This window comes from Gavialis gangeticus, unplaced genomic scaffold, assembly GCF_001723915.1.
Source record: "Gavialis gangeticus isolate Ggan-Ray unplaced genomic scaffold, GavGan_comp1, whole genome shotgun sequence".
In the NCBI taxonomy this organism is placed as follows: Eukaryota; Metazoa; Chordata; order Crocodylia; family Gavialidae; genus Gavialis; species Gavialis gangeticus.
Genome location: NW_017729004.1, coordinates 34,321,579 through 34,346,002, shown reverse-complemented (window position 1 = coordinate 34,346,002; position 24,424 = coordinate 34,321,579). Strand labels below are relative to the sequence as shown.

The window sequence follows — 24,424 nt, the reverse complement described above, 5'->3', positions numbered from 1 at the left end:
TTAATGTGTCCTAGTAACACCCAACAATTAATATTTTCTTTTTTGAAACCAAATGTTTATTCTAGAGGTGCACCAATACATCAGTCCAATATTGGATTGGCACTGATATAAAGAAAATTGACTATATTGGAAATTGGCCTGATGTGGCTAATTTGGCCAATAAATGCCCTGTGTATGCATGCAGCTGCAGCGCAGCACGTAGGCAGTGAGGAGCACAGCCTGGCAGCTTGAAGAGCTGCATACAGCCGGCAAGTATGTTGTAGTGGAAGGGGAGAATGGAGGGAAGGGGCATGTGGGGGCAGATCAAGGCCCCCATGATGAGGGAGGGAGGGGGGCTGGGACTGGGGCAGGTGCTGCCCAGCCAGAGCAGGGCACAGGAGAGCTGTGGCTCATCTGGGGGCCATGAGGGAAGGGCAGCTCCCGCTGCTGTGCACACCACAGGAGGACAGGAGCAGGGGGGAGGGGGTTGTCCTCCCGGATCTGTGTTTTTCTCTTTTTAAAAGTCTCTTGCCAAGTCTGTCCAAAAATTGTATAGGTCAGGGAAGCATGATTTTTCTATATATGTAATTATTATGTCATGGTTCAGAGCTGGCAGCATTTCAGTATTTCAGTAGCAGGTGAAGGAGTCTTAGGCCTCAGTCCTGCATACGCTTACACCGTGCTTAGCTCTACCCACTGTAAATAATGCCATTTACTTTCACAGGGCTACTCATACCATGTGATTACCCATGTCCTTAGGGTTTTCAGGAATGCCTACCCTTGAGCACATCACACCCACCTTTCTGTATGCAAGCACCAAAGCAGGACAATCAATCAGGGGCACTACCGGTGGCCACTCTTGAATCTTCATCTCTGCTGGGCTGAAATGTTTTGTGATCATATTTCCAGGTTTGGCATTTGTAAGGTGGTGAGTTGTGCTTGAGAGTAAGTAGTCTACCACTATCAGGTATGCAGTGTATACATACCTGTAGTGCCTCAAGTTAGATACTTCAGCATTGGATTCTCTAAGCTTTATGCAATTTTTAATGATCCAGATCTGGAAAGCATACCTAACTGTTGCAGCACTTAACTTGAAACCAGCTTGACTATCACACATACAACATAATTTGCTGAATGGAGGCCTGGTCTAGTAGATTCATGGTAGACTGTCATTACCCTTCTACATGTGCTGTGATCTTAAAACATACTAGCATCTGCCGTCTATTAAACTTATGCTTCGAAAACATGTTACACGTTCCACAAATCAAACTGCACACCAGCTGCATGGTCTATTAACAAGTAGATATTGTGGTAATTAGTACACTGAACTATTAAAACTGGTAGATTAAAAAAAAAGGATAGTGGTGGATGACTTTATTTCTTAAAAGCTTGGTACTTAGAAATAATCTTGGACAACTAATCACTTCAACTTGACAGTTGGCTAAGTACTGCTATTTGCTATGGTTCCTGAAAGCCTTTAGAAGGATTTGGATGCATTTAAAGGTTTATTAAAACACTGACGAATTTGCCTAATACATAGATAGCATAAGAATGATTGCCAGCTGTGCAGAACTGATACCAATAAGCATTAAATCTAACCCTGATATCATGAATAGCAAGTAACTTGAAAGGTGAATGACAAACTACTTAAGTTCATTATAACTTCTACATGCAGATTTTTTTTTACTTGATACTTCTGTCAGTGGAAACTGCAGATTCATTTGCTTTGTAGACTTAGTGATTAAAATTCTAGCATCTATTTTTCACATCAAAGCAGTACAGCAGGAAAAAGAATGCAGAAAACAAACTCTGCATATAGAATAAATGACAAGTCATGCTTGATCTTTTCTCTTACCTCTCAAACAAAGCAGATATTTTTAAATCCTCCAGAGCCAAAAATTCTGAAAATATTATTTTGACTATAAAGGAGACCATTTTTCAGTTCTGAATTATAGAGGTGCACTGATACATTGGTCCAATATTGGATCAGTACCAATATAAGGAAACTTGGCCATATCGGAAATCAGCCCCAAGGAGCTGATAATTTTGCCGATAAATGCCTGTGCATGTGCACAGCTGCAGCGCAGTATGCAGGCAGCAAGAAGCAGAACCTGGCAGCGTGTGCAAAGCTGTGTGCAGCTGGTAAGTCTATTGTGGTGGAAAGGGAAGGGGAAGGAAGTGGCATTGGGCACAGATCAATGCCCCCAAGGTGAGAGAGGGGGCAGGGGCTGGCACTGGCCAGCTGGGACAGGGTAGGGCAGAGCTCAAGACAGAGCTACAGCTCAAGGGAAGGTGGCTCCCACCACTGCTTGCACCCTGGGAGGGCACGGAGGGGCTGTGCCCCCGGATCTGCGTGGGGTGGGGTGGGGTGGGGCAGGACAAGTGGGCTGCAGCTGCAGGCTGGAGCCACGCTCTTTTTGGCAGGAACTGGGCTCAGGCAGGGGGCTATGGAGGAGGCTGAAGCCACCCCAAATTTTGCCACAGATCTGCTCCCAGTGCGTGGCAGCACTGGAAGTGGGGCTATGGTGAAATCTGGAGTGGCTAAAGCCCCCTCCATAGCCCTCGCCTAGGCCCCACCAAAAGCCCAGTGCAGCCCCAGCTCCAGCCCGCAGCTGCAGCCCTCTGCCCCGCCTGATGCAGATCTGAGAGTACATGCCCCTCCTCTGTGCCCTCCCCGGCTGCAAGCAGCAGTGGGAGCTATCCCCCCCCCCGATGAGCCACGACGCCGTCCCACACCTTGTCCCAGCTGGGCAGTGCCTGCCCCTGCCCCCCTCCACCACAGGGGGCATTGATCTTCCCCACCACAATGAACTTACCAGCTGCACACAGCTGTATTGGAAATTGGATTGGTATCGGCCAATATGCCTCCTTAAAAATTGGCTATGGGTATCGGCCCCCAAAATCTCTGTTTGTGCACCCCTACTGAATGATAATGTAGATCTTTCACTGGAGCTGTACAATTATGAAAATCTAGATCAGCACAACTTTTATCTGAAAGAAGTGGGTCTATACTCATGTAGATTTAATTTGTCAGAGCAGATTTTTTTAAAGACTTCTTAATGCACTATTTGCAGTTTAATAACTTCTTATTTGGAAGTGTGTTGATTTTGGGATTTTTCAAAATACTGGTTGTCTTAGGCACAAGTAAAATTTGACTGAAGAAAAACAACTACATTTTCCTGCTCTGAGTCAAGCCAAGCTGAATTCTAATAACTTTGTGAGCCAGAAAGCCCTAAACATTAAAAGAGCTTTCCCATAACTTATAACTGTCCTGTATTACTAGAACAAAGCCCCATTCAGTGCTGAGTAAACAATATTACACCTCCTTTTTACCTTTAAATCTAGCTTGTAGATTTACCATCTTACTTTCCTTGTACACAACTGCAAAAGGGGAATTATTTTTCACAGCTGACAGTGGGTATGCTGAGCCCAGGAGGCACACAGCCCAAGAGACCTGACAGTCTGCTTGAACTGTGCCTGAAAAATGTGAGTCATCTAAACGCTGCAGAGGAAAAAAATGGATGAGTCTAATTGGTTCTGACTACAGAAGTCAGGTCTCAGTTTTCTCTAGAGATGTGCATTGCAGGAAACACCGTTACTGAACCTGGATCCTTTTAAAAGGCCTAATTTAATCAAGCTCTAAGTTCATCTTATAATACGAAAATGTAGAGCCCTGTTAGAAGATGTAATTATAATATTTTCTAACTAGTAAGGATTATGAAGTGCTCACTATTAAAAGCTGCAGAGTGAACTGCTTGGGAGAACAGCATTACACAGTGGCTGAACACAAAAGCAGAATGGGCTGTCTTTTTTTTTAAGCAAATTCAAAACAGACAATTTGATGACAATTAATTTATATTTAAATCGTACCCATTATATACAAATAATAATGGGGAGGAAAGTGCAAAGAATAAAGTAAGTCTCTTTGTAATGAAGTCTTGGAAACAAATTCTTCCTAGGTGACAGGTGAAATGAATTAAGTGGTCAAAATATCTTCTGTCTTGGCAGATACTTTTAAACATTTCAAAATGCAAACAATTAGATGCAATTAGCAGTCCCTGTTTAAAAAAAAGCCCATAGAACTGCACACCAAGGAACTCATATTATTCTTTCATCCTAGAGGTAGACAGGAAGCATAGTTCATGGTTGAGATGAATTGGTATATAAATAGTATGAAATTTATCCTGTATTTTTCTATCTAGCTATAGCTTGCAGAGAGATACACTAAGGACTTCAGGCTTCTAATGTTTTCAATCTCTCACCTTACATAAGCACTTAATTTATCAGGAAGAAATAAAGGGGGAAAAATCCATTCAGTGCTGAAATAGACTGCCACCTGCATTGCTTCCTAATGTAAGCAAATCCCAGTGGTGAAGTTTAATACCAGATTTTTTTGATGTACTAATAAATCACTCTCAGGTATATTGTTTGAATCCTACATATGTTGTTAACTAGCAACAGTACCGGGCTATATAAAAGAAATTCATCCAATTCAACAATTAATCCAATTTCCTGGAGGAACCCAGATGGTCATTGTCTGTTTCACGCTTTAGAGCAGCCACAAATATATGAGTACTATAGCAAGCACTTTTTCCTTATTTTACTAAAAGAAAAATAACTATCCTTGAATACACTGTGTGCAGTTTGGCATATACATTACTTTTACTAACACTGTGAGGTTTAAAAAGTTCTACACATTTAATCCTTTAACAATGGTTATTTTCATGATATAAAGACATGGGAAAGTCTTCCCTTGACAGACATTACACTATTAACCTGTATAGAAAGGGTAGTTTGTCTGATGGTGTGCTGGTACTCCAACCATTTATCAGACCAGCTGTCTCACAGGGTAAAAATAAAACAGGGCTTGAATTTAACAGAATGCAATCAATTTATAAAGGTGGGCTCCAGTTTGGTATATTCTGAAGAGACAAGAAGAATGGAATAGGAGAGCATCATACCGAACAACATAAAAGACTTCTTCCCTAAAAATGTGAATTTTCCCCCATTATCTTATGTTAATACAACCAAAATAGATTAAAATTAATTCAGCTTTGAGTCAACCTGTACCCTCTGTCCACTTTATAGTGGGATGGAATTCATCTTATTTAATATGCCTAATTGAAACGGCTTTCTAGAGACTGCTACATTTGAAAAATATCTTCTCACAAACTTTGATTAGCTTGACAGAAAATATGGCAGATGACTTTTAATGGCATCAAGGTGGATTTATTGGCAACAGTGTCAAGTTTGCACTTAGCAAGAAATTGGCAGATAGTAAAAGGACTGGATGGAATTCAGGCTCCAAGGACTGAGAACTGTACAAGGATTTATTTGTATTGCAACATATGGCAGAAAATATTTACTTCAGTTAAAAGTGAGCGCTAAATAAAAACAAGGAAAAAACCTACACTTACAGCAAAATTACTGCATTGCTCCTGAAATATAGGAAAATGTATTACTGTTATCACTACCAAGTCACTTATTACTTCTAGTGACAATAAGTAATAAGTCACTTATTGCTGGATTGGTTTTCTTGAACTGTTATACGTTGAAGTCATATTAAAGTTGAAGCAGAGCAAAATTACTGAAGATGAAGAAATAAAATGCTTTATTGGTGTCCTAATTGCCTTTGATGAAACATATAGCATTTGTTATTAGTGAAAGGTACCAGAACGAGAGTCTAGTCACAGAAGAAGCCTAAGATAGTTACAGGCAATATCAGATTCCTCATGCAGCATGTGCCATACACCCTAGGAAGACCACTAATTCAAGCCTTATTTTTACCTACTAGAGGAGGGGGGTTTTGCCACAGGAATTCTCACTGGTAAGTGTTAAAGACCCAACCCCTAGAGACAACCAATTGCATGTGAAACTCAGGCTTAATTTTAAGTAACTTTTTAGCCCTTATGGTCACAAAGAGTCCCTGAAGGCTCAAAAGCCAGAAAGCAAATAAAACGAAGCCTAACTTGATCATTTTTTCCAAGTATGATTTTTTTTCAGTTGATCTTCTGTGCTTTGGAGACCTGACTCATGATTTTTTAGCACTAAAACACTATAGCAGTTAACTATATTGCAAGTGTGAGAGTGCTAATAATATAAACAAAAGGCTGGCTGCTGTCTACTACAGACTGTCTACTATACTGTCTACTATTGTACAGCTATATGGTGCTTAAAATGTCAGCTGCTGTATCAGATCCTGGCCTGTGCTAGGGCTTCCACCACTGGAACTGATTTGGTGCTAGTAACGTATTTCCCCTCTGCCCCACCCCTCAAAAAAGTAAGAAGTGGCTGACAGCAACTGGACCAAATTTACTCTGTTTTATCCTACTATGAATATCTCTGAGGTGACAGAAGTCAGAATTTGACTCTCTCTAGTAAAGGAAGCTATCTTGATTGACAAGTGACAGAACTCACCTGGAGATGGCCAGGAAGATAAAATAGCTACATGTAATTATACAGAAGCTTTCTCATGTCAAAGTAAACAGTGTTGTACTTGATCAAATTCCAGAAGCTAAAATCTGAACTAATACAACTGTAGAAGTATGCTACTGGGATTTACTGTCTTTTTTTTAAAATACAGTATCTGTAAATATTGGCAACTCACTAATATCAGAAACATGTCCTAAAACCTTTTAGTTTCCACTCCAGGAATTCCCACTTGCAGAAAGATCAGCTCTATAAAGCCGTATGCAAAAGCCCCAATTCCTCCTGAACAGGGTGGGTGGGTGTGTGGCGGGGGCTGGTCCTGCCCTAGGAAGATTGGCTGGCTGGATTAGGTTCCACTCGTTACAAACCAGGCAAAAATGAAGACATTTTGAGAAACGGAGGAAAAAACTCCCAGAAGGTATTGAATCAGCTGTAAACTCTGTGTTAAAATTAAAGCAGACAACCTTTACCACCCTTTTTTTAGTTATCACGCAGCTTATTCTTCAAGAGGCTGAATGTTTTCTGTGTCATGTCCAGCACACAGACATTTTTGCACTTTAGATCTAAGGAATTTGACACGGAAACTTACTGTAGTTAATGACATTTGAATGTTTACACATGATAGCCACAACTCTATGTTATACAGGTTTGATAAGTGCCTGACATTATTTAAACTTATTCACTTCTTTCCAAAAGAGATGCACAGCTAAGCGGAAGTAGTGTAGACATACAAACTACATGTTTGATCGTAAGCAAACTGATGACTTGCAAGCATTGGCTCTCAGCTGCACAAAGGTAAATCTGAGATCTGCTTTCCTAAATTCCTGTTCATCCTTCTTACAACATTTTTGCTAAAGAGCTCAGTGAATGGTAGACAAAATAAGTATCTAATGAGGCATGACAGCAGCTCTGATGGGGCTAAATAGCAGAGAACTAAATTCTAATAAGTAAGTGAAGTTGAGCATTTCCTGCCAGCAACCATGTCAAGCTAGCCATAGGAAACTGTAGCGCTGCAGCTGGAGAAGGGCAAGATTCTGCAAGCCAGAGAAGGCAATGGAACTCATCCAGCATTGATTATTTATGGTGTGATGATGAAGGAACAACTTTCCATATGAGGAACAGCTTTAAAGTTGAACAGTGAAGTAGAAACAGAGCTTCAGAAAAAACAGAAGGGAACAAAAAACTACAACTACAAAAACAATGACATATATTTCAATGATTTAAAAAATAATTTATGTGCAAAACAGATGTTAAGCTTGTCCAACTTTGAAGTAAACAGCAAACTGTATTCATGACAACCACTTTGTTTAATGGCAAACACACGCTACTTAATGCTTCTTTTCTATGTTATCAAAATGAACACAAATTCAAAATAAAAGCACATTTAAAACTAAGAGTGTGTCTTTGCATTTTCTTGCCCTCTTCACCTCATCATAAAAACCTGAAATGAATAAAATGGTTCCACCTTTAAAAAGCATCTGATTTTAAGCACATGAAAAGGACACCAAACAGCAGCTCAGAACCATGCTGATACCTGCCTTTAAACAGCTTTAAATGTTCTGTGACCCTTTATCGTGCCTACCATGGGTAAAGGGGCTGCAGAGGGAATAAGGAGCTCATTCCTAGTGAAGAACAAACTTCAAATTTGAATTATTATTTTTTTAAAGAATAACATGAAAATTTGCGACTGTTCTTGTTGGAAAACAAAACTAACTGTTGAATGTGTATGCTTGCTATTCCTCTTGTTGGGTTTGTTGCAGCACCACTTTAATAAATACTTTTCCAAGGGGGTTTTCCAAGAACTGATCTGACATCACTGATGCTGATCCTGAACACAAGGAAGTAAACAACAGAGCTGTCTTAATTTCAGCTCCTTTAAACATACACTGAAGGAGAGGGGATTGTGTTAGGCCAGTGGGTGATTAGGGGAGGTGAATCAATATCTGCTATAAATGAGAAACATGATCAGAACAGAAAAACAGATATTTGGTTTTTTATTTGCAAGCATCTTGCTTGGTCTTAAGAGCAATGAGGAAAAACACTAAAAGGTGTTTCACAGAAGGTCCAACTTAAAATGAAATGCTAGAAGCATCTTAGATTATTATTTATTAAAACAAAGAGTATGTTTTATGCTTAAGAGTGCAATTTTCTTTGATGCATTTTAACTACATAACTGGAGGAAGGATTGTGCTCACATTCAAGCATTTAGTTTCAAAGACATCACACTGAGCCGTTTGATTTCAAGTGTTAAGAAAAGCTAATTCAGGAAAGATTGCTTCTTAATGTGAGCACACTGTACTAAATTAAATATGCTCCCTGTTTGATAGGAAACACTCAGCTTTAAAATAAGCTATTCCTTTCTAATATTCAGTACATTTTCCTTCATCTACTCAGTGAGGATCAATGGCAGCACATTTTGTGTCAGTGTCTGAGAATATGAACATTGTTTTTCTATCTCTGGCCACTAGAGATGTACAAGCATAGGCCAGAGCAAAATATATATTTCAGAGGTAGTTTAGTTTTCCTTTTGCTAAAGTTAATGAAACAACTAAGATTTTGTATTTACATCAACAGAAATAAGGAGAAAAGCCATCAAAAGTTACAGGGATTTTCTCCCACACCAAACACCCGTGTAGTATTTGTGAGAGTTTTTCTTTTTGTTTTCTATTTTAGTTGTTCCCAGTCTCATACTTTAACACTAGACTCCATTTAAAATAAGGAATGTCACTTAAAAGTTAGTAGAGTTGTTGGTTGTAGCGGTGTTAGTCTAAGGACACAAGGAGACCAATCTTTGGGTTGATCTTTTATCTTTTATTAGACCAACTAAAAAGTTGGAAAAATTGTTCTTTGCAAGCTTTTGGACACAAACACCCTCCTTTAGGTATTGAAACTCTCCTGATGCTTAAAGAAGGGTGTTTCTGCCCAAAAGTTTACAAAGAACAATTTTTTTCAACTTTTTAATTGGTCTCATAAAAGGTACCCAAAGAACCTTGTCTACTTAAAAGTTATCAAATTAATGTTATGATGTTAGAAATAACATAGAGAAATCATGCAATAGCTTCTAGGGTCCTATTTTTAGCATCTTACATTTTTAGTCCACATCTGCTTAGGCAGTCACAACCATGGTAAAACCTCAGACTTTGTAGACTTAGCAAAATAGTTCACATCTAGTGCAGATTTTTAGGGATGACTCTTCCATCACTGAACAGATGGACTTTGGCCAGAAGCAGAAACAAAAGGAGCACTGATGTAAAAAAGGGCACCAGCATTTTTATCATTCTGTCTTCTAACAGTGCCCTGCTCACCTGTTCTGGGCACTATTAGACAACGTTTCTCTAAGTCACTGTTATTAGTGCTCCAAAGAAGTGTCAGGATAGACAGTGTTTCAGTCAAGAATACATTTTAGACTGTGGTAACACTGGCTGGCCAAACATTTGGTTACAATAGAGCTCCAGCATTTCATTTGCTTGCAGCAGTTTAAATGGTTTTTATACAAGCTTGATTGTGAGTGCAGAAGAAATCAAAGAAACAGCAATGTGAAGGTTGATCTTTGCAATCAGAGGTCATATTTTTCTTTAAGAATGCTACGTTCTGAAGAATTCTGCAGAAATCCATGAGAACCTGGATTTCTAAATAGCCCTTGCTTGTGGCTTTCTATTTTCCCTGTGTACAACCACACCCCACCATTATAAGTGTAATAAAGCAACCATATATCCTTAAAATTCCTGTGTTTGAATAGATGGATCAAACTCTCGACTGGAGATTTGCTGAAAAAGCGATTCACCCAGCCTGCTCTATGGTAATGCAACTTAGTGTACCATCTATCTACTGCCGTATGCAGCATTATAAAATTGAGTCCCTGTAGTTTTCATAATACTTCTGCTCCACTGTAAAAAGGGATGTGCATGTGAGGGCTGCTAACCCTGGTGCTATAACCATTATTTATGTGGTTTACTGGATCATGGCACCCACATACACTGGTGGAGGTAGGAAAGCCTGAATTATACAGTAACATCCATTTAAAAGCCTGGGAAAGATTTCCATTGAACTTGTCAAGCACACATGTACACAAGAGAGACACAAAGAGCTGTGCTAGCACTAGTGGTGGTTCCTTTCATGGAAGGTCCAAGGACCTGCTTCAAGTTCCTTGTTAATATTATGCAGTCTCAGGAGTCCATCTGTCTAAATGTAACCAAACCAGGTTGCTATTTTTAACACATTGTTTTTTATGATGGAGTCAGTCAAGCTCTGAGGGTTCCATTTAACTTCTCTGCTTCACAGGTGACAAGTATGTTTTCCTTCATCCCTAAACAAGCTAGCTGCAAAAAAATACATGACACTTTATCAGGGTAAAAAACCAGACCTGCTATTTATCAAGATAAAATATAACACTTGTGAGACATGCAGGCAATGAACTTTCATGAAGTTAAAATGAAGAAAACAAGACTTAAAAGCCCTTTGTATATGAAATTTACATTATGGGATGTAAAGCCCCTAATAAATGAGCTGTCCTAGCATGCACATATGCAGAGAAGAGTATGTATACCTGCATGCATACACACACCATAATTCTGGAAGCACTATATTGGGACTGAAATTACATTTTTGATCTGGTTTTGTCATTCCACCCAAGAACAGCATTTGCATGCCATTGCTTCAGCACACTGATTCATATCTGTGTATAGCCTAATATAAGTTTGGTGTATCTCTTTTTTTCTTCACAATTTCAACTTCTAGCATTTTGCTTCCTTGTTTCTGCTTGAAGTTCTGAATGCACGAACATCTCAGGCACTTACAGACATCCAGGGAGGCTGCACCCACATGCTGTATATCCAGCATGTTGGAGCAGACTCGATTAATTGAGTCTGCTGGACCATGGAAATTAACACGCTGAATTTAACATGCAGCGTACCCGCACTGAAAAATGGCAGCGGGGTGTTTTGAACTAAAGCTTGTCGAACATGCTTTAGTTCAAAGTGTCCTGCTGCCATTATTTTTCAGTGTGGAGATGCTGATACACATGACACTCAGGCACTTTTAATTAGTGTGGCTTGCTAATTAAAGCGCCCCCCCCAAACCAGTCCCACCTCCCAGAGCATGTCTATAAACACCCTTAGTGCACTGGTATAAAAAAGGTTTGTGTGTGTGTGTGTGTGTCTGGAAAGTTTGACAATACAAATACAGTTTTCTATTTAGCAAAACAGATCTAAACTGTATGTACAAACAGTCCTACTGTTAACTGAAAAAAAAGCGAAACTTTTCTGAGTCAGTTTTTGGGATACTGTGAATGAGACACAAATCATTCAGTAAACTTTGGAGGTGAATACTTTTCTAGCTGAATGTTGTCATTGCTTCGTCTTTCGGTATTAGAAAGTTCACTAACCCCCTGTTTAAAGAATGAATTAAAAATAGTCCAAAGAACAGAAGGGTCTTCACAATTATGGCAACTCTGCCAATGACCACAAAGGTCCTCTTTTCTTCCAAATACCTGCTTGCATAAAATGCAGTTATATCCTGCTTTAGACCAAATTTGATTTTTTTTAGTTTGTGGAGCAGAGCCAATATTTTGCAACTCCTTTGCTGGTTCATTGTTCCCTAACTGAATCACCTCATTTTTAGTTAGTATATCACCATTATTTTCATGATGAAGACAGATTTGCCTTCTCAATTTTGGAAAAGTATAGAACTCCTCATAAGGGGCACGTTTCACCAGATTTCGGTGCTCATTGTGCTTCTTCCAGAAATGAGCTGCATGTTTGATCAGTTCCTCCTGTGGTCCCATGCCTCCTTGTAGAATTCCATCCTTTATTCTTCCTTGGATCTCCTCTCCATGAGCACACAGCAAATGAAACTTCATTTCAGCAAAGGACAGTGCAGTAAACTGGCATCGGCCACATTTGATCTGTACTTTAACATCTCCTTGACTATGAAACAGATCTTCAAAATTGCATTTATTTTCCCTAAAACAGAAAAAGGATATGCAAACTACCTCAATACTAGCTATGTGCAGAACAAAAATGAAAATTACCCTAATCTCTAAGTAGCAAGAACTTTTATGAAATATCATACTGTTATAACCATGCATTATTGCAGTAGTTAATGAAACAGACAATGTACAAGCACTGAGAAAAAGTAAAGTAGTAAAATGCTAGGCAAAGATAGCTAAAGCAATAAGCTAGCTGAAAGCAAATTTTATCTAAATTGGCATTGTCAAGTTAAAATTTGTTTCCAAAGTTAAGTTTTATAAAACTAAGCTTTGCCAGTCCTAAAACAAATAGAAATCTTTCACTGAAATGTTAAAAACAAAACATCCTCCCATGCAGTGATTTCAACCCAAATATTGCACCACTGTACTAGTAACATGGAAGTGACAATAATTAGCAGCCGAGTACTAAAAGGAATTGACTTGGGAGAAATTCCAATTATAAAAACAACCCCACAATCACCACTAGGAATAATAAAAAGTAAAATGGAACTTCAAACACGAAAAACTTCAAACAGTCTGTGACAGTTGTACAGGTAAAACTATTTTAAATATACGATTTACTACCCAATATTGTTGCTTTGATTTCTTTTTATAATAGGATAACAAGCAAACACCATAAAGGAAATATGAACTAAATGTGACATCTCTAACTTTAATAAGGCATTTATTCAAAGAGCTTCATGGAGCTCTTTTGAGAGAAAGAGTTATGAATTAGAAAGGACTAGTATATAGTGATATGAAACAAGCTAAATTACCCAACAAATAAATTAATTATAAATGATTCATCATAAGATGGATAGCAAGGTTGAAAGAGGTGCTGCAATGCTTAGTTGAGTCCAGTACTATTAATTTTTTAATTAATGTCTCAGAGGATGGAATAGAGAGTACAAAACGCAGAGTAACAGAAAGCACAGTGGGATGAAATTAAAATTTAGCACAGAATTAAGGCACAGGAGAAACATACTGAACCTAATTAAGTACCATATTTTCTCACAAGCAACACGCAGCTTTTTTCTAAAATCACCCCCACAAAACTGGGGTGTGTGTTTTAAACAGAAGTGCTTTGCCTTGCTGGAAAAGGAGCACTTCTTGGCACTGTGTACGCCATGCAGCTGCCAAGATGGCTGCTGTTTGCAGCTGCTCAGCAAACTGAAGAGGCAGAATCCTGTTTTAAACCTCTCACAGCCACAGTCATTGGCTGAGCACTGCAGCTTGTATCTGAAGCAACAAGTGAGCTGCTGATAAAATCTTGATGAGGCTTGTGATGTGAAAAAAAAATGTATTTATATAAAGAACTTACAGGAAAAAAGCAATGGCCTTGCTATCACCCTCTGCAAGGGTCTGGGGCTTTTGTATGACAGAATAAGCCCTCCTGGAAACATAGGCCGGATCCAAAAGTGCAGTCACATGTGCTTTGTGGCGCCACAAACCTCTGTGTCACCACAAACCACATATGTTGCATGTTAAACTGTAACCTGCACTGCTAATTTGCAGTGCTGGGACAATATTTGCTACCGGGATTTCTCAGTGACAATAATTAAAAAAACAAACCCAAAAGAGGTGGTGCAAAGCACACCAAACTGCCATATGCTGGGGCAAAAGTGGAGACAGGGGAGCAGGCAGCCAAGCAGGAGAAGAAGCAGGGGGTGGAGAGAGCAGGAGGCTGGAAACAAGCCCCTGGAGATAAGCTGGAGACTTACCCTGCTCTCTCCAGTCCCTTGCTTGTTCTCTGCTACTGCCGGTGAGTGTGGGGGAGCTGGGAGAGCAAGCGGGGAGCTGGGGGAATGAACGGAGAGTGGGGGAAAAAACAGGATAAGGGGAATGAACGGGGAGCTGGGAGGAATGAATGGGGAGCAGGGGAACAAATGGGGAGCTGGGGGAAAAGAGCCTCCTGTTCGTTCTCCTATTCTGTCCAGTCTCCTGCTTGTTCTTCTGCTCGTTCTCCAGCCTCCAGGGGCTGGAGAAGAGCAGGGCAATGAGCAGGGGGCTAAAGACCAGCATGGGGGCTGGGGGGGAGCTGTAGCCTCTGGAGGGGCCTGGGACCCTGTGGTGTGTCAATGTGCTGTGAGGGGGGGCTCTGCCATGTCAGGGGCAGGGGAGCATTGTGCAATGTGCACCCCCAGCGCATGGCAGTGTACCCTCTCAGAAAAAGTTTCTTTGGGCGACTGCTGCTTGCCACCCCTCCCCCCCACACCACCAGTGGCATCTGCGGACAGTCAGCAATCACTGCTAGCCACCACTGTCACTGCCGGCGGTGTCCATGGGCACTCGCCACCCCTCCCCCCACTACTGCCATGCTCCCGCCAGCCACCAGGGGCACGTGGCATTTATGCAGGAGACCCACCCTTTCTAAGCAGCTCCCACACCCACAGTCCCCCACACCTACCCTCACACTGACTCACCCCCCCACATCCCCACACCCTCTCCTGCAAACTCCATATCCCCACACCCCACACCACACACCCGCCATCTGATAAGGAAACGAAAAGTAAACATTAAAACATATAGATACTTAGGATTTATTTTATTATGATGCTAGAGACACTGGTAGGCTTCCAAATTTCTTAAACATCGTAAATATAGGAATAAAACATTGCCCATCAAGTCAATCCCCCTCTCTCTCTCTCGTTTATTCTAACTGTAGAAGAATGTGGATTTTGGGGTATTTTAAAAAGTGAATTTGGGATGCTGCTTCAGCAGTATAGGTGACACAAGGGGCTAGTGTCCCCAGATACCAAGTGGCTGGGCCTCAGAAGCTCCTGAGAGCAAGTAGCCCTGAGCTCAAGCCAGGGCAGGTTTTTATACTGCTGGGCCCAACACAGGTGCTGGCCCCGGGCTGCAGATCTGGGAGGAGCCAGGCAGGGTTATTTTGCCCCAAGTGGCACAGTTTGCTCCACAACGAAGTGTGCACATGCACCGGGACAAAAAGCCGTGGCTTAAATTTGCACCGCTTCTATTTGAGCTGCTGCAAGCACACATGCTTGCATGTGTGGACTCACTCTCTGTGTTTCCAGGAGGACTTATTCTATGTCACACAGTCAGCCAGGACTCTGGAAAAAAAAAATCTACATTCTGCCTTTCAAAATCAAGATGGGTGTTTTATTTGGGGGTGTGTTCTAAATGAACAAATACAGCATATTTCAATAAAACAAAGTCAGTCTGGTGCAAACCAGAAAGGCAGTATTTATCATATGTCAAGGGAGTTTAATGCAAGACTATATAGCAGGAATAGGAGCATTTCCGTTCTACTATGGCAAGGTAAATATTAACTTTTTTTTGGTTAATACAATTGCTGGCAGAAGCAGGAATCAATGCACAAATGTAGACAAGGCAGCAGTACCTCAGAGAAGCAACCAGGGCAATGGTCTTTAACATAGTGAAGGGATTTGTAAAGTGAACGCACTGCTACACTACTTGCTTTGCTGAAGTATAACCTTCACTGAGTACCATCATTGGGAAAAATACAACCTGACAGACTGCAGAGGAAAACAAGGCTAAAAATATACTAAATATCAAAATCATTTGTTTTTGTATATAGATAACAAAAAGCAGTTTCACTGGCAGCTGCAGTATTACTTTAAAGGGAAATATTCAAGACTAGGCTAGTTACTCATCTATCAATGATAATTTGAGACTTAAAAATCCTTATAGACTATAGGAAGGAAGGGACAGAAAGAAGAGATCCAAAAGGATTTGCAAACAGCTATGAGTCTTGTTCTGGAGGAAAAGTTAATCATAACTGAGAATTTTTACAGCAATAAAGAAGAAAGCAGTAAACTCCTGAAATCATTCTCTTATTGGCATTTAACTTGCAGAGGCACTCACCTCTCTATTGATTCATCTGCCCCTTTTATATTTATGTCTCTGATCTTTAAAGCATCTTGCAACTGTTGTTCACTAGTGGAGAGCTCGGTGCTGATAACAACCCGGTGCACTTCCCTCAAATGGCCAAAATATACTTTTGCATGTCCAAATACTTTAGAACAGAATTCACAGCACACCAGTTTCTTGAGTCGACCTTCACTGTGATGAAGCTTCATGTGTGTGCTTAGACTTCCTGAATGAATATATGCTTTACGGCAAATTCGACAACTGTAAGGTCGCCTGTTTGTGTGTGTGTTCATATGGTCCTGAAGATGGTGTTTAAACTGGAAGTTGTGGTTGCAGACATGGCACTTATGCCACATCTTAGGTACAGTAGAAAATACATTCCTACACAAATCCCTTGGTTTAGCAGAAACTTCTTCACTCTGTTTATAACTTAAATATTTACTGGGAAGTGAATTATTTAAATAAGCGTCTTGTTTTACCTGGTCAGGAGATTTGGACCCCTTTATGGATGCAGATGTTAGTGGAGCTAAAGCCTGCATAACAACGACAGGTTTTGGCCTAATACTACGGTATTTTTTTACTTCATCTCCCTTTCTGTTTTTTGGTTCCTGAGGATCAACTTTTATTTTCTCTTTACCTTCTCTAAACTTATTAACAATGCGCTTCTTTCTTTTGGTCTGAAAGGCCAATATATCATCTGGGATTCTTTGTTTTCTCCCTCTTCTCTTCAAGGCTGCAGCATCCAATTTCTTTGGATTATCAACATCTACTTTACTTGCTGGACAGAAAGCATTTTCACACGTTGGTTGTTTGGAGACTTGTGCAAAAGATATAGGTAACAGTTTACCAGAAACATTTAAGGTTTTCACCAAAGATGGCATCTTTTCACAATCAGATGGTTGCACAGGAGCAGCAGCATTTGCAATGTTAGAATTTGATTTAGATTTATAAAATATTGTTTTTTTCATTCTTGAATAAGGCAAAATAGGTAGTTTTCCTTTTGGTGCTGAGGGAGTCAATTGCACAGGGTTGCCCAAAACAGCTGGTGACAGCACAGTGACAGAGTTTGCAGAATTCGCTGTTTTTTCTTTAACTTTCTCACATACAACAATTGAGCCTTTTGTGGTTTCATCTGCTGTTTCCATAGAGTGCAAGTTTAGTTTCAGTGGATCACTTATACCCACTGGCTTGGATAAAGGTTGCTTAGCTGCAGATGGTTCTGACACAGCTCTAGCAGTGTCCGTTTTGCTCAATAAAAGAGGTTCAGATTTGACATTGTTGCTTTCATTTAGCAAAGTAGCAACTGTAACTTCAGTTGACCCCTGATCCAGTAATATCATTTGTTCAGATGCACGAGTCATAGAATGAGTTTCAGAATGGTCTTCAGTAGAGGTAGTCACTGGTGGCATCTGTGATGAAGTCTGTGTCTTGACAAGAATCTTGTTATGTGTACCTGAAGCAGTGGTTTGAGTTGGTTTTTTGTCAATCAGCAATTTGCTTCTTACAGACTGATACCTAGGAATAGGTAGTTTGAGGTTTTCAGGAGGGGACATGTTTGACTGATGGATTTGTTGGGTTAGTGCAGGAGTAACCTGTGGCAAGGCCACAAGAGAAAAAGTTCCTTCATGACCAGTAACTTGCATCAGAGCATAATTTTGTGTTGGCACTATAAGTGGTTTAGAGCTTGCAGCTCTAACAGGAGTACTATGCTCAGGCAGAGAAGGCTGAAGACAAGAAACCATTCCTGATGTTACAACTTTTGGTACCATTTTTGGTGCGATGGTCCTAAAGTGGCTTTTATTCTGAAAACCTTTTCCACTTTGTATTGTCCCTGAAGAGGATTTATCTGCAGCAATGAAATAAAATATGCAAATATGTATGACAATGCCTTCATAAAATTAGTTTATCAAAAAAGAACTTGTTTAAAAGTTTATGTGCAAACTTATTACATATATGAAAGATATTTAAACAACCACTAACTGAAGCATGGAGTTGGAATTACAGGCTTTAAAGGATAAACTGAAAATCTACTAACCTTAAGAAATAATACACTTGGTTAATATTTAGCTCATACAAATAAAAATATTAGTTATCTTCATCTAATCTAGCCCTTAAAGCAAATTCTTTCTATCCAAGTCATACAGCCTCATACATTTACATCATTTTTCTGCATTAGAAAGATTGTTCCATTATGCCACCAGTAGTGCAACTGCACATAAGAACATAAGAATTGCTATTTCCTGGGTCAGACCATACATCCATCTTGCTCAATATCCTGTGTCACAGTGACAGAGAATGGATGCTAAAAGGGACAGTGAATGGAATATGACCAGGGTTTTTCCCACTGTTCTTCTCTCACTTGCAGCCTCCAGAATTTAAGGTCTAGGTCCCTAGGAAGTTCTAATTCAGAGGCTGAATTAACTCCCTAAAAGATATTAGTAATAGTGCAAGTGGTAGTAGAAGACAAGGCTTGGGCATTCTTACTATTTTGTCATGAATCTCTCTCAGAGCAGTGCATTTAGAATAAGAGTACTTTTTTTCTGGTATATACACACCCATATTAAGCATACTTTTCTGAACAAGTAATGCAGTCTTGCAGTTCTTCAGTAGCATGGGGTTTTCTGGACATGGAAGAAGCTCAACTGATGAAATGTTTTTAAAAAATTACCACTATATAATATGCTAACATGCAAGAGAATCACAAGGGACTTGGAATAAAATGTACTATCACAAAAAACACAACTGCATTCATTTCTACTTTCTCAGATGATATGCAGCTTGGCTGCACAGTGTAAAGATTCACCAGAAAACTACTCCTATAGTTCTATTCCCTTGCAGGACTCAGGGCTTTTTTAAAAGCTTTTCTCAGAATTTCATGAAGTTTCTACATGCTCTTATAATTAAAGCATTTTTAAAGCTTTGACAGAGACACAATGAAAAACATGCTGATAAAAATGAATGACAAAAAAATCCAAAAGGTTAAAACATATGTTAAAATATATGGGTTCGCAGAGAGCCTACCTTTGGCGCAGTTTATGAAAGGATATTTAATATGCATTTTACTGCATCACAATCACTTCCTGTTTCTTATACCTCAAGTTGGCAATTGCTGAAACTACGGCAGGATCTCCCCCTCATTTTCTAGGAATGAGGGAGAGTGAAAAAAAACAAAACCTTCAGCAATGATCCCAATATTGAAGAAATGCCGGGAACAGAAGAAAATATGTTGGGGGAAATTCAAGATTACCAGAGGCATTAAGTCAAACAGAAAACATAAACAATTAAAAAAATGTGGAAGGTTACAGAGTACACCCCAAAAAAGGAATTACCCTGAATCTGTTTACTACGGTAGTTTCTGTTCTTTATTATATACACTAAGAACTCTATGTTAAAAATGTACGTACAAAATATTGAAGATAAATATAGACCAATTTTAAGTTTCTTCCAGTACCACTAGCTCCAACAACTTGATATTTATGTTGGATGTTCTTCACATATGTTGAACACCTTACAGTTTGTATTACAAGTTACATACATACATGAGTATGTGGATTAATGTAATCAGCCAAGGCACATAATTCTGAGCTGTAGACTGGATACTGAACTTGAAAGCTAATAACATAGGTCAAAGTGACTGTATTACTTCAACGCAGTAAATTTTAAGGGAATTATATTTTCCTTTATGGACTAGAGACTGCTTTTATCATAGATTATCCTTACTAGATAGTACCCTTTCAAGGTTTCTGGGTAAAAACGGGAAGAGGTGCTATGAAGCTGTGAAGTCACGATGTCATCCTTCCCAAGAATTGAGAATGTTTGCCATGAAAAAATATGGATTTTGTGTTTTTACAGCGAATTGTTAGAATCACCAGAAAAAAAAAAATTAATGAAAAATGTGGGAGCCAGCGGTTCTCATGGTTGCTGCAGCAGCCTGCCAGAGGCATAGAAACCCCCAGCAAACCAGGAAGCAGCCAAGATGATGGCTTCCCCTCCTCCGCTGATTGGCCGGGAAGGTTGCCCATGATGAGGCCTCATCCCTCTCTGCCAATCAGCAGCAAGGGGTGGGGTTGCATAAACAGCAGCACTCTCAGGCAATCAGTGGCAAGGGATGGGGCCACTGCTAGGACCCCTCCCTCAGCCAATCAGCATTGTGGAGGCTCAGCATGGAAAAACATGGATTCTTACATTTTTGTCAGATCATTTTGGTTTTTTTTAATCAAAGAAAACTAGGATCCCTGCTTATCACGTTCCAAATGCAGTGGCTTCCACTCTCCTTTCCCTCACTTTCCTTCCCAGCTCCTTAGGTCTCATTATTTTTATTTGCTCAAAATCCCATTCAACAATTGGCATAAAATAGAGGTGCTCAACCTCTAGCCTAAAGGCCAAATGCAGCCCGTAGAGCTATTGCACCTGGCCCATGGGTCTTCACATGGGAAGTGGCAGCCATTTATATGACCATCCTCCCCCCTGCCAAATTGCCAAACTCCAAGCCACATGCCACATGAAAGAGCTAGGCTGCACCCCCCTCCCCATGTCAGAAAAGGCCACACCTCTTCCCACCCACATCTGGATAGGGGCCAGGCATGTCCCTGCCCTCTCCCCTCTGTGGGTCTAGGCCACACTCCCTTCTTCCATGGGGCTGGGTCATATTACCTTCGCCAGAAGGGCAGTGTTAGGGTTAGGCTTTCCCTGCCACCCTCCATGGGGTGGAATGATGACAGCCATGGCCACCCCAGGTGCCAGATCAGGCCCACTTGTGGCCTGCCTCCTCGATTCCCTGCTCCCCTCCATGTCCACCCCCATTACCCTATTCTGCTCCTCTGGGGCAGTCTGCAGCAGTGGTGGCCCCAGCTCAGTCTAACCAGGGAGAAGCAGCAGGAGCACCTGGCTAGGCCAGGGGTAGAGGGAACAGAGCCAGAGCAAAAGATAAGAGGGGAAGGGGAAGCTGTGTTGGATGGGTCAGTAGCAGGGGGAGCAAGGGTGCACATAGATACAGGCACAGGGGGCATGTGGTGGGGTTGGAAGTTCCCTCCTGGCTGCATGTCCCCTCCCCTGCCAAATGAGCTATTTCAGGCAGCAGCTCAGCTTCAACCTTGAGCCTGGGGACAAAACTAGAGCTGAGTCACCACCTGCCCTAGGCAGGTCTCAAATCCAAGCTGAGGGTTATTTTTCTCCATGCTACCCATGTGTGGCGGGGGGCACCTCAGCTTGAACTCAAGTATATACGGTAAATGAGCATCAGAAGCTTGAGAGCCTCTCTTGTGTAGTTACTTTCACGTCGACTCAGCAGACACTTAAGTAGCAAAACCTGCTTTTACCCTGTTTCCTAACTTATAATTCCAGCAGCTGGTTTCTGGGGAAAATATGCATGTTGCATTCAAGAAAATATGGTGTATACCTATGTACACAACTTAACATAAATATGGATCATGTAGAATCGTTCTTCTTGCCTTCACTGAGATGTCAGTGTGGGCACACTGAATACAGCTATTCTAAATGAAACCCAAGTTCAACTGCCAGTTCTGTAATTGGCCCGCTAGGTGGCCTTGGGTAAGCCAATCCCTTTTCTGTGCCTCAGTCTTCCCATCAGTAAAACAGTAATAATAATGTTGATCTACTTTGAAATTGCTTTGAAAACAAACTGATGAAAAGCACTGTCTAAGAGCAGGATATTATTAAATAATGCAGACTCTTAGTCTGAAAACAGTATGTCTCAAGGTTGTCTTTTCTGACACTACTATCTATGAATAGTATAAAAAAATAGATTGATTGTCTGCATGAAGTCAATGAGTTAAAAACATATTTGAACTACTACTGCTAGAAGACATTAGTCCCAGGATAAGCAAAGCATATTTTCTTGGTAACTCTTGTCAGTTTCAATTAGTTCAATTGAAAAGCAGAGAGAAATAAGAAAAATGTTTTGCTTTTTATTACAAAGATTGAAGTCCATCTCATACTAGCTACTTACCCTAAGTGCACAACTGGACCAATGACAGAAAAAATGAATCAAGAGAATGACAGGCTTTGTTTTGTAAGGAAATGAAGAATTTAGATCTGGGGGTAAGGATGGATGGAACAGTTATACTGAGTTAAGAGTGAGGAGCACTCACTGCACACCACGTGATTTACAGCAGTTTAATGTGGCTGCTTTATCTCACAGTGGATGCATCTATACAAGACTCTTTTCTGCACAGTAGACTAATTTACTGTGCAGTAAAGTGTCACCGTCTACACATGCTGGCAGTTATTGTGCAGTAATTAGTCTACTGAGTGGTTAGTTTACTACCTGCATTTGCAGGTAGTAAGCTAACCATGCAGTAGGTACTGCGCAGTCGTGCACATGCAGAGGCTGACCAAGACCAAATTGGTTCTCTGACATCCACACCAACAGAAGGCCAGACTCAGGCTTGCCCCAGAGCCATGGGGCAGAGAGTTTCTCCAGCCCCATGGCTAGGACACCTCTTTGCCTACCTCAGCCTGGGCTTTAAACCCCTGGCCTGACCCCAGGGACTCTGCCACCTGCTGTCTGCCCCTAGCCATCACATCACGTTGTGGAGCAGCAGCTCCATGCTGGCTACAGCAGGTCCATGGAACCTGGTTGTGACCCCCAGGGCCTGTGCTACCATGTGGCTGCCTCCCACCCACCATGCCCCTTTGCTACAGGCATATGCCAAGGCCTGGAGTCTCTGGTAGAGCCCTCGAGGGCATCCTTGGTGACACCACAGGCAGCATCCTGGGGTCCCAATTGGGCACAGGGAGAGATAGCTGACCTCATCGCACTGTGGGGCGATGCCAAAGTGCAGAGCCAGTTTGCCCAACGCGTGCACTCCAACGCCCACAAACACGAGTCCCTAGCAGGCCTTATGAGGGAACGGGGGCATCAGTGGTCAGTGTGGTAGTGCTGCATAAATGTCACGGCCCTGAGGGCGCAATAGGTCCGTGTCACTGATCACAACCACCGGTCTGGGGCTGCCCACAGACCACACATAGCAGAGGCCTCTCTGGAGAGGCCTGCTGTGGGGAGAGCAAGGGCATCACTAGCTCTGTGTCCCAGCCAAGGGCTCTGTGTTCCCCCTTGCTCCCGACCCGAACTGGTGTGGGCCTGCCACCATGGGAGCAAACTGCCTGGCCTACAGAGGTGAAAGGGGGGATTTGGGCTGGACCACCCATAGCAGCTGCTGCCAGGAGCCAGAGCTGGCCCAACCTGGGTAGGGGATCAGGATGGCAGGCTGCCTGTAGCAAGCACCAGGCGGGCCACCTGCCCTGCCTACCCATGACAGGAATTAGGATGGAGGGCTTAGCTGGTGGCTGCCTGTGGCAGGGCCCACCCAGTCAACTTACCATGCTCTCTGGACACCTATGCACACACAAGCCCCAATCTGAGGCCATGTAGCGTACAGCTCCTTGGCATAGTACATGCTCTCTCTGAAATGTTGCAAACCCTCACAAACAGCCTCTCTCAGGGAAGAAGCACCAGCTGCCTCCACGGATGTGACCTCAAGGACACCACCAACCTTGGCCAGTGCCCTCTGCATGCACCACCTCCAACAGCAGTAGACACAAGACCAGATCCTGCTACTGGACTGGCTGGTCGCTGTGGTGGAAAAGCAAGCCTGACATGCTGACGATGTCACGAGCGAATGGAAGAGAGACCATGACGACTGTGCATTCCGGGACAGGGTCCTGGCCCTAGAGGAGAGGTATGTTGCCCTTCTCAAGAAGATGCTAGCTGTGCAGGAATGGCAGGCCACCATGGTGGCCCGGGCAGTGGAGGCCACGGAGGACTGTTGGGTGCTAGACACCACCTTTGCCCTGGCGGTCACCTTTGTGCTGCCCACTTCCCAGCCCATGGCCCTGGCCCTGCCTAACCCTGGCAGCCACTTGCAACCCAGTAACAAGCCTCACAGTGGGCTTGGACTGAGGTGCATGTGGACAGGGAACGCCACACAGGGCTGTCTTTCAAAGAGTGCCTCTGGCACCCAGGCAGCTGCGGCCTATTTAGGCTTACTGTGCAGCAAGCCTAAATAGCATTAGTTGCTGTCACGGGGGCACTTGGGTGCCCCGTGCCTAAGTGGGGATTAGGGCAGCTGCCAATCACCAGGGCAGCTCAGGTGCGGGTTGCTGGAGCAACCAGGTTGGTCATGTGACCGGAAGGGGGCAGGGCCGGGCCCTTATAAACAGCCAGGCCAGAGCCTGGCT

At 41.9% G+C, this 24,424-nt stretch overlaps 1 protein-coding gene across 2 annotated transcripts in view; it reads right to left on the bottom strand.

Moving 5' to 3' along the window:
* Positions 1–11,507: 11,507 nt before the first annotated feature.
* ZNF438 (zinc finger protein 438) overlaps positions 11,508–24,424 on the bottom strand; it is a 125,885-nt gene continuing 112,968 nt past the window's right edge. For both annotated transcript variants that reach the window (XM_019508208.1, XM_019508207.1), the window contains 2 exons: positions 16,220–18,071; positions 11,508–12,368 (listed from right to left, as the gene is read on the bottom strand). In XM_019508208.1, coding sequence (XP_019363753.1) covers positions 11,708–12,368; positions 16,220–18,071 — 2,513 coding nt within the window. In that variant the 3' untranslated portion in view covers positions 11,508–11,707. The remainder of the gene's footprint in view (positions 12,369–16,219; positions 18,072–24,424) is intronic.